The sequence below is a fragment of the Haplochromis burtoni genome, unplaced genomic scaffold (genome assembly GCF_018398535.1).
Source record: "Haplochromis burtoni strain Fernald_Lab_line unplaced genomic scaffold, NCSU_Asbu1 Contig_111, whole genome shotgun sequence".
Taxonomy (NCBI): Eukaryota; Metazoa; Chordata; class Actinopteri; order Cichliformes; family Cichlidae; genus Haplochromis; species Haplochromis burtoni.
The window spans coordinates 903,956-915,151 of record NW_024582472.1 but is presented as its reverse complement, the minus strand read 5'-3'; the positions used below and the strand labels follow the sequence as shown (position 1 = coordinate 915,151).

General features: G+C 39.0%; 1 protein-coding gene across 1 annotated transcript in view; it reads right to left on the bottom strand.

The window, feature by feature from the left end:
* Positions 1 to 326: 326 nt before the first annotated feature.
* nf2a (neurofibromin 2a (merlin)) overlaps positions 327 to 11,196 on the bottom strand; it is a 31,145-nt gene continuing 20,275 nt past the window's right edge. Inside the window, exons 14-16 of the mRNA XM_005928859.3 lie at positions 10,681 to 10,799; positions 4,993 to 5,152; positions 327 to 1,519 (exon numbers count right to left, since the gene is read on the bottom strand). Of these exons, the coding sequence (XP_005928921.1) occupies positions 1,469 to 1,519; positions 4,993 to 5,152; positions 10,681 to 10,799 (330 nt within the window). The 3' untranslated portion in view covers positions 327 to 1,468. The remainder of the gene's footprint in view (positions 1,520 to 4,992; positions 5,153 to 10,680; positions 10,800 to 11,196) is intronic.

Below are 11,196 nucleotides of genomic sequence, written 5' to 3'. Positions count from 1 at the left end.
TTGTTTCAGCAACATTAAATTTAAAAACTGTACTTTTGAGTTAAAATATATATTTATAATTTTAATAAATGACAAATTAAAAAGCATGAACATTTTTTGTATCAAAAAAATATCGAACCGTGACACCAAAGTATCGAACCGAACCGTGACTTTTGTGTATCGTTGCACCCCTAATGTGTGTGTATGTGTGTGTGTGTATATATATATATATATATATATATATTTGTCACATTATAATTCTCCAGAATAAATTGCTTTCAGTGGGAAAGAACACATTAATTCAAAAAGACACATTAATTCAAAATAGATGCTAATTTATGTTTTTAAAAAAGTGGTTGTGGTCACAAAAAAGTAAAAACAAAAAAAACAAAAAACAGAAAATACAATAAAAAAGCTGAGATGGATCTCAGATGTGACAAAAGCTCACATCTAAGGTATTACACTTCCTTGATCCAGTTTAAATTCCAAGAACCACCTAGTAAAAATGACCATTTCCTCATTTTCAAGAGTATAACACAGTGCACCCGGTGCATTATGTAAGGACACAATAACTAATGCAGCTAGAGATATGTAGCGTGACATCTCTATGTATACAATACATATATGTAGGTATTAAGGCCTCATGATTAACACATGGACATGCTTTCTGAGACAAACACTGCTCACACAACACAGCTAAGGCAAATTCCTGGTTATAAAGATACATTTTAGTGTTGAGAAAAAGAAACCACAGATCATAAAATAAAAATGGCTCCCTAAATGACCAGTATTTAATGGTCAAACATTCAATTTCAACGGCGGAATCCATTGGGATTATCAGTAAAGTTGACTATAACAAATGGTCAGTGTTGAAGCAGCGGGAAGTTTAAGATCAGTTGTTGTTTACAACACTAAATATTAAACATTTGCTTCAAAGTGGGATCGATATGTAGTCATCACCTCTCTTGCTCAGATCTGTTCACGTTAATTTCTTCTTGAATTGTGAAACAGCTCTGCAATCGGAAAATACAGAGCTGGGCAAGATATAATAACCAATTTAAGCACCACAAATATAACCACATCAGACTCAGAGTCGAAAAGGAACAGTGCAGTTTCACTCCCTTTTTCACTGTCAATGCTTATTCTCTGACAATAACAAATCCCACACACAAGTTCACTTCAAAACATTCCTGGAGCTTGTGCTGTATGAAACACACTCTCACTGTAAACAAGCACTCATTTTAAGAATGAATTTAAGATTTAGTGCAGGAACAGGCATGGATTCTTGTTTGTGCATACGCAAGGCACGAAGATTTGGTGCAGATTAAGGCAGTGGGCATTTTTTTGTTTTGTCTTTTTGTCCACAGTGTTTTTTAGGAGGAAGAAAACCATAAAGCCTTGCAGGGTGATCTGTCTTTTCAACTGACCAGGAGTGCATATAGAAGAGGTTCTTGGCAGTTGTTCATCCTCATCTCTGCAGCTCTGTTGTTTAAAGTTCCTCAAAGAAGGCAACCCTGGACTTGGTGCTCTGTAGTGTAAGCTGTGTAAGAATCAATAACAAAGGTGTGGTGAGGTTTTATATGAGGGGTAAAAATAAACACAAGAGGAGGAGTATTCTGGCAAGCAATCAAAATAAGTAAAAAGACAGAAATCTTTATTGGAGATTCTGATCATGAAAGTCATCGCCTGGCCTTTCCCTTAGCCTTTTTGCCTGATCTAATCCTTCTGTCTATTCCCAATACACACAGTGTGTGCAAGAACCCTGACTTTCAACCAAGACACCATAAAAAGAGTGCAGCGTGCAGATGGTCAGCATGCTTATACATACTGACACAATAAGAAATGTGATTTGACAAAAAATTGGTTAGCAGGTAGCTGTAATTCTGAATGTACACACATGCACGTGTAATCCAATTATTTCTCTGATGAAGCACTTTTAATTAGACACTAGAAAAGCCAAACACATAATCTGACTTGTTTCCCTTGACTAAACAAAAGACTAAATGATCACAAGAAGAGGATAATTGGAGATTCTTTGGCGTGTTTACTGCAAATATACCCCGAAGGTTATTCTGATTGTAATGAATCTCTGATGGTGTAAAGGCATGCAATGTTGTTGATACACCCTACATAGATTATAATATCCAGAAACTGAAAGAAAATCTGCCTCTATTAAGGTTTACAACTCAATCAGGGTACAACACAACTTTGCAGGTTTTCCAGCTCTCTGCTACAGACAATCAAACAGATGAGGAGAGAAGTGGGAGATCAATGCCAGTCAGAGAAAAAACTGTTAATTGTCTTTCTCTCCAGGTTCAAATGAGCTGGTGATGGATTAATTCGGGTCACTGGCTGTGCTTTAACCGTTCAGGTGAAGCTAACCGTTGACTTATCTAATACTGCATAAGACCGCACCAAGGCAAATTGGCTGGGCAAACTAGTTTCTCTTTTTAACATCTGCAGGGCAAAGGGAATTAAACAGACTGCCAAAGTCAATATTACACGGGGGATGAAGGAGGACAGTTCAGGAAATCCAGTTTTTTCTGGGGAATGTGCTGATTGAGGGACTTAAGCAAATCCAAACAGATAATGTGTGGGAAGGGATGGATTAGCAGTGTTATGTTTACTGATCACCTTCTAGTGTCCCTGCTGACAGAAAGCCTGAGCTATATTTGTGTGTGTTAAAGTCTGACCGCATGCTTATCTGTATCTAACTCTCGAGCATTTTTCTCCACACTGGCCACAGTCTCCACTTTAGAAAGAGCAAAAACTCTTTCCTCGATGTTCCAGGTATTAGTGCTATGAAAGACACAGCAGCAAGATATTTCCAGAAAAGAAATGCTTTTGTACAATAGCTAACCTCCTTTGTCTGCCACTTCATACGGTCTGAATGGACTGCCACATATAGCATAAAAAAAGCCCTGCCTCTCTTAAACTTCACACAGAATCTCTAAAGCTCTTGTATTGAGACTTATTTACAGAGAATGAGCTCTCTGTAAGCCCTGGTGCTAACAAAACAGAAACTGTGGCCTGGATGAAGCGCAAAGGCACTGTGCCGTGTCAAAGGAACGTTCATTAATCATCCAAAGGGGGAGAGTGAGTCTGGGAGGAGAAAACTTTGCCCGGGGTTGCAGCTGGTCCTGATGCTTTGGGCTCAGTGATCTGTGCTTCGTTCCACATTCCCTCTGCTCTTCTTTTCCCACCGTCTCCTCCTCACCCCAACCACCCCCTGGTCACTAACTTCACAGTGCATTCTTGGAACTTATCCGTGACTCAGCCTCCTTCAAACTCCTCTTCCTTTTTAGTGCGCTCCCCGCCTTCCCTAAACTTCTCACCTCTTTTAGCAAAGCTGACTTAGCTTCCTCACTCTTGATTTCTTTTCCCTTCCCCCTGCAATGCCACGAGGCCTGGCCCCTTCCCTCACTAACAAGATAAATGCCAATGCCTCTGGTTCAATTAAAGCAACACTTTTAACTCAGCTCCTTTTCCACTTGCATGTCAGAGGTGCCCCCATCAATCCAAATGACTAATCACCAAGCAAAAATCAATTAGTGCTTCCCCTAACAAGCGTATTTTACACTCAGAGACAAAACGAAGGAGGGTGGGCTCTTTTGTTACACAATGTGCTGTGAACAACCCAAATTTTTATTTGATACTTTTATTTAAATTAGAGAGATACTGGAGTGGTAGGATAAAGGAGAACAAGTCTAATCTGCCAGTTCATCAGAGGACAGCGGAAATATAATCTTTTTATAACAATGCTGCTGACTTTGACCAATCAATTATGAAATATCCCACAGGCCAAGAGCCTGTCACATCTACTGTTTTTATATCATTACTAAACCAGAGACTGGGTGAGATGAAATCGCTAATACTAATGGAGTTGCTATAAGATGAATGCAAACGCACAGATTTTCACAAAGACTGTACATAAAAGATGGACACAAGTAGGCTACTGTGACGTCACCTGTTGTTCCAACGTGAAGCCTTGAGCTGACCTCTTTATCTGGTGCATTTTTTGTCTTTGGAACCAGATGTGTCACAGCAACAGGTATATATGATTTGGAAATACATCGCACTGCGTGCTCATGTCTGCCTGTCAATCACAAACATAACCCCTGTAGCTTACCCTGCTTTAACCTTCTTTTTGACTCAAATGAGCACCATAATTTACAAAATGGCTCAATAAGACTTGAGTGACTGAGACCATAAATTCATGAATACTTGTTTTTGCACATATAGTCGTTGCCCTGCTACTAGAAACAACAGCTTTATTTTTTTAGACCTGGTTGCTAAGTCCATCTTTTATATACAGTTGTTGTCGCTACAATAGGAGGGGGCCATCCAGGAAGTATTCAGAGTTTATTTAAACTTCATAATACTGTAAATGTGGCTCATGTAAGCTCATTGGATAGAAGTTGAATGGCTTAAATAACTGTAAATGTAGTGATGTGTTTCTCACTTCATTAGATGTTTTAGTGCTCATTTATATTCATTAACCATGAGAAAAATATCCAATGCATTTGCTTCACTTCCTGAACCACTTTATGCTTCAAGATTTGCTGTTTTTAATTAAAATAATGATCACATGTACCTGGCATCAGTAGCAGTTTGCCTCCCCCTAAAACTAAAGTCAGATTAGCTTGAAATAGTAGTAGCTGCTGAGACAGCTTTACTCACACTTTCTTATCTCTTCTCCTCTGCAACTGCACTGCTAGTGCCCATGCACCCACTGACATCTGGAAATTTTACTTTCAAAATTCAGAAAGATGGTTTTTTTTGTCAGATGTGTGGGTGTTTATTTATGTAGTGTAATATCTGATTATTGGTTTTTCCAATATATAACCTCGAGGTAAACAGCAGAGGTAATCAGATTTCTGTTTTGGATCTGAAGGCCTATTGAAAACTATTTCTGTGTGAACACAAATATGGACAGACAAGCCAAGGTTACTGGGAAACATCTTATTTTTTAAGGACTGTGTATGTTTATGTGGCAGCTGAGCTGGGAGTTACCTTTTTAAAGTTACTGTGCTTGCTGGTCCCCTGTTCTGTGTTCTGATTGTGAATGATGTCTAGAGAAGTCTCCCTCTCTTTCAGCTTCAGACTTTCAATCTCCGTCTTCAGCTCATTCAGCTGTTCCTGCAGGTGCTTGCTCTTCTCCATGTACTCAACCCTATGCATGAACAAATTGCCAGTTGAGAAACAGCCATTATTTCCATGGTCATTAAGAATAAACACAGTGACAATAAGGTTAAATTAAGTCCAGAATTACACCATATGATTTCATATCAAATAGGCCAAAGGACACATTAAAAGTTTGGCTTTAAAAGCGGTATAACACTATAATATGACATCGTACAAAAAGACAGAATACGTGGATTCAAGTTTTGATATAAATTCTGTTTAACTAAAGATAAAGACAGAATGTCCTTTTCCATTTGAAAATGTACTGCCAGCAGTCTGTAGGAAGTAGCTAAAGCCTGCCACAGTGACATCTCGCGGTAATTAGCATATCCATGACATCACTGTGTCAGCTGTCCTTCTGTCCTTGCATATAATACCCAAGAAGGCTGTTTTCATCACATAATTTTCAGTTTCTGGTATCAGACAATAGAATGAGCATGAAACAGTGACTGTTGACTGTTGACCAAGTTGATGTTTTGATAAAATCCTTATTTTCCCACTGTGATGTAATCTGACAACATCGCTACGTAGATAAGCTAAAGGCAATAGCTAACCTTTGATTTCAGCTATATTCGCATTTAAAAATTATTATATCTTCAAAGATCTAGTATGTTTGCATGTGCAGCTCATTCTGCTGCCAAGTGATGAGCTGAATGTGCTGCTGGGAGAAAAAACTGTGTAACTTTTTGGGCATTAAAAAATGGGCGCTTTGAAAAAAATCACTAAAAGAAGCTTATGTGCAAGTTCAATAAGGAAGATCTGTATTCCCACATTTGCCTGCATTCTTGGGAGTCTGTGCTGCTAGTCTATCCTGTCCATGACTTCCTCTTTCCCACACTTTCAAACTGAATTTTGTCATCATCGCTCATTTCTATCACCAATTTTTATTCTTCTTTCTTCCTGTCAGCCAATCAGCTTGTGTTCTGTGTGCTTTAAACCTCACTGCTCCTCTGTCATTCTAACTCTCCGACTCTCTTTCCTGCAACCCACGTCCTTCCCATCTCAGCTTCCACCTGCTTCATCTCTGCCACCATAAACATGTGGACTCCGGGGGGTCCTGTCCTACTTCCTACCATTGCCACACTCTGCTCTGCTATGTAGCTTCATTGAAGTCTAATAGTCAAATAGAAACTCAAACTCTCTTCTTCAATAAATCATGTTCAGTCATTTTAAATGATCTCTTCTTATTGTAATAAAGTTGGCAACAATGTGGAGAAATTTTAATCAAGTGGAGCTGGGTATGCGTGTGAATGCAGAGGGGGAAAATGAGCTGGAAAAATGTAATAAATAATTTTTATCACTTGCTACTTTAGCACACTATAGTAATGGTGAAACTGCTGAAAACACACACATCAGGCACAACAAACCAGACTTACTAGCAGTGTGTACCATTGTTAAAATGCTACTACCTTTTAAAAAAAAACAAAAAAAACAAGCGCGTCCATGCTCACAGGTGTACACACGGGTGATCACACCCACAAACTACACCCTTTTTGGCTCCTACCTCAAAGCACACTGTGTTCTGTTGATCTTATGTGCTGCACAATAATGTTTAACATTTAGTATTTACTGTCATATTCCCATATATCATTGTGATGTTGTTTATTCTATTACTCTTGTTCTCTTCTGCTTGCTTTCTTTTTTCTTTCTCAGCAGGTGATCCAGGTGATTGATATATGCATTTTTTTTCTGCCCGTTTTGTTGGTTTTTGTCTTTTGCCCTTCTCCCCCGTCCCTCTTCTCAGCTGTTTCTCTTTCCCTCTTTCTTTCTCCCCTTCTTTCCCCCAGTCAAGTCTGTCCCGTATTCAGTAAGTGAAAATAAAATAAACAATAAAAGGTGAATCAAATGGACCATTACGGCAAGGCTGGGATGGTCAGTTTGGTAAAGTAAAATCCGTTGGGTATCTTTCTTTGCCTTTAGACAACAATTCTGATGGCAAAAGAGCCAAACGGGACAGGCAAAAAAAAAAAAAAAAAAAAAATTACTGTCTGTACTTACTAAAGAACTGAGATGTGTGGAAAGGAGAATTTTTGTGCATATGTACAGTGGGGCAAAAAAGTATTTAGTCAGCCACCGATTGTGCAAGTTCCCCCACTTAAAATGATGACAGAGGTCAGTAATTTGCACCAGAGGTACACTTCAACTGTGAGAGACAGAATGTGAAAAAAAATCCATGAATTCACATGGTAGGATTTGTAAAGAATTTATTCGTAAATTAGGGTGGAAAATAAGTATTTGGTCACCTCAAACAAGGAAAATCTCTGGCTCTCACAGACCTGTAACGTCTTCTGTAAGAAGCTTTTCTGTCCCCCACTCGTTACCTGTATGAATGGCACCTGTTTGAACTCATCATCTGTATAAAAGACACCTGTCCACAGCCTCAAACAGTCAGACTCCAAACTCCGCCATGGCCAAGACCAAAGAGCTTTCGAAGGACACCAGGAAAAGTATTGTAGACCTGCACCAGACTGGGAAGAGTGAATCTACAATAGGCAAGCAGCTTGGTGTGAAAAAATCAACTGTGGGAGCAATCATCAGAAAATGGAAGACATACAAGACCACTGATAATCTCCCTCGATCTGGGGCTCCACGCAAGATCTCATCCCGTGGGGTCAAAATGATCATGAGAACGGTGAGCAAAGATCCCAGAACCACACGGGGGGACCTGGTGAATGACCTGCAGAGAGCTGGGACCAAAGTAACAAAGGTCACCATCAGTAACACACTACAACGGCAGGGAATCAAATCCCGCAGTGCCAGACGTGTTCCGCTGCTGAAGCCAGTGCATGTCCAGGCCCGTCTGAAGTTTGCCAGAGAGCACATGGATGATACAGCAGAGGATTGGGAGAATGTCATGTGGTCAGATGAAACCAAAGTAGAACTTTTTGGTATAAACTCAACTCGTCGTGTTTGGAGGAAGAAGAATACTGAGTTGCATCCCAAGAACACCATACCTACTGTGAAGCATGGGGGTGGAAACATCATGCTATGGGGCTGTTTTTCTGCCAAGGGGACAGGACGACTGATCCGTGTTAAGGACAGAATGAATGGGGCCATGTATCGTGAGATTTTGAGCCAAAACCTCCTTCCATCAGTGAGAACTTTGAAGATGAAACGAGGCTGGGTCTTCCAACATGACAATGATCCAAAACACACCGCCCGGGCAACAAAGGAGTGGCTCCGTAAGAAGCATTTGAAAGTCCTGGAGTGGCCTAGCCAGTCTCCAGACCTCAACCCCATAGAAAATCTGTGGCGGGAGTTGAAAGTCCGTGTTGCTCGGCGACAGCCCCAAAACATCACTGCTCTCGAGAAGATCTGCATGGAGGAATGGGCCAAAATACCAGCTACTGTGTGTGCAAACCTGGTAAAGACCTATAGTAAACGTTTGACCTCTGTTATTGCCAACAAAGGTTATGTTACAAAGTATTGAGTTGTATTTTTGTTATTGACCAAATACTTATTTTCCACCCTGATTTACGAATAAATTCTTTACAAATCCTACCATGTGGATTCATGGATTTTTTTTCACATTCTGTCTCTCACAGTTGAAGTGTACCTCTGGTGCAAATTACTGACCTCTGTCATCATTTTAGGTGGGGGAACTTGCACAATCGGTGGCTGACTAAATACTTTTTTGCCCCACTGTATTTACATGAGTTTACTTTTCAGAATGCAACATTTGGGGAGTAACTTATTTAAATGAATTATGCATTACATGAATAAGATTTGCAACACATTGTTTCCTAGAAATTGTACATTTCTGTATTTCTGTTCCAATCAATAACACTGGTATTTTAATGAAACAGAGCAGAACTGAACTGAACTTAACATGTAATGTCAGAGGGAGGGAGGAGAACCCCCCGATACAAAAAGTATACATGCATGCATGTTTACATTCTTCAGTGTTTTAGCTTTTAGACACATTTCTACACAGACATTGGAACACAAAAAAATCTCTGCATGGGTTTTGCAAAGTAGTTCACACACATCCTGACTTCATGTACATTCTCATTTTTTTTCTCTTCTTCCTTCATTTTCTTTCTTTCTTTCTTTTTTTTTACTTCTATCAGGGCAATTTAATACCATATTGAAATGTCTATCAAAACGCAGATATTAATGGGACCTGAGTTAGTGTGTAAGATTAAATTACTACGTACCCGGAGACCCACTATTCCTGCAGAAAAAATAAGAGCAGCACATGCATTTCTGCATGAGGCACATTAAAAGTATCTCCATTAATAAATCGATGACCTGTCATTTGACTGTAACTAATTTTTTGTGCTCTACACATCGTACAGGTCAGCTATTACACATAGGTTTCAGGTTTGTACAGTGGACAAGTTCATCATAATGCAGTTCTCTTCTGGATAAATCAGCTGCCTCTCACTGACCTGAATTGCTATTTTAGAGAGAAACACATTCGTAAAAACCTGAATTTACACTGTAATATTTTTTTTAGTACATTACTCTCACCCTCTCGCTCCCTCATCAGATCTGCTCATTTTTGACCCACTAGTTTGAGCTGCTCTTGGCAGGATGCTGGTCATTATTGAAATGAACCGATGCCCTTGTTTATAAATTACCGCACTGTTAGTTCTGCAATTGCAGCATCACGCTAATTTGGTAAAACTGGTGCTTAGGCTGAATCTCCCCCAGAAGCAAAACGCATTGACAAATACTTAGTGTGTATATTGTTAAATGGGGAAAGGGCTGTGACCAAAGGAGAGAGATGTCATAATGATGACGGTCTGAAAAAAGGCAAGGGTTACTTTGAAACTTACAGGAAAACTATGAGAGTTGATTTTGTCAATATCATGAACAAGATCAAATCACGATCCTTCTTTTTTTTAGGTAGCTCTAGTTTTCTAATTGTATTCTCTTTGTTGTTCAAATATTTCACTTTTACATGTATACAAGTGTTTGTTTTTTTAATTATTATTTTAGCTACCAGAAATACTTAAATGAAAAACAACAAAAATCAATCAGCTATTTTACAGCATGTGTCTCTCAACTCCGCTGCAGTTTTCTGGTTTTGTGAAAAATTACCAGCTAGCTGCTGCCCTGCAATCCTACTCTTTGAAAAAAAAAAAAAAAAACTAATTACCCAATTAGATGACAACTAAGACCCAGGTAATTTACCCAACCGTACAGTCAGGGTCACACTTGTCAAAATGTACTTTTTCCTGTCTGCAAACAGTGACCTACAAGAACTACTGAAATAAAATGGCCAAATACGGGCAGCAGAACAACTGCAGTTAATGCTGAGGGGTCAAATATTCACCAGAGCCCTGAATTAAAATGTGCATATTTAAAATGATGGTGCTCCTGGACCAATTTAAATCTTTCTCAAGCATATTCTGAGGTTATTCAAAAGCACTTAAAATATGTATTTCTTTTCAACTGATTAATTCCTTCCAATGACAACTGCAAATAGGTGGAGCCACACAACCAGAAAGTGAGAAGGTGCAGTTTTAAGTCAAAATAATAAGTAGGATCAGCACAGAATTGGCTACTTACTTCTCCTTCTCGATCTCCATGGATAGACGTTTCATGTCAGTATCTTTAAAGTCAAAACTGAGGTTTTCTCTACTGAAGCTGACATCTTGAGGCATGCTGTCAGGTGCCAGTCCTGGGGACTAGGATTGGGGAAAAAAAACAAACAAACAATGAGGTAGAGGTTTATGAAGTGACAGTAATCTTAAATTACAAATAGGGAAAAAAAGGCATTGCTTTCAGACATAAAAATGATAGAAAGAGAAACAAAAGCGAGCAAGACAGAATAAAAATATGTGGTTTTTGCAGAGTGTATGAGCAACAATGTGTGAAAATATGACACAAGGAAACAATAGTAACAGACAAAGTGAAGAAGGGCACATGAGCTGATAAAAATGTGCTTTTAGGGTTTGATTAAATTTTTTGAAATGCATATGTCACAACCTAATACACCAAAATGTAAATAGTGTAATGTGTAAGTGCACTAGTATGTCTTTATATATTTCTTTAGGATCCTCATTCATATTATATCAATCACCA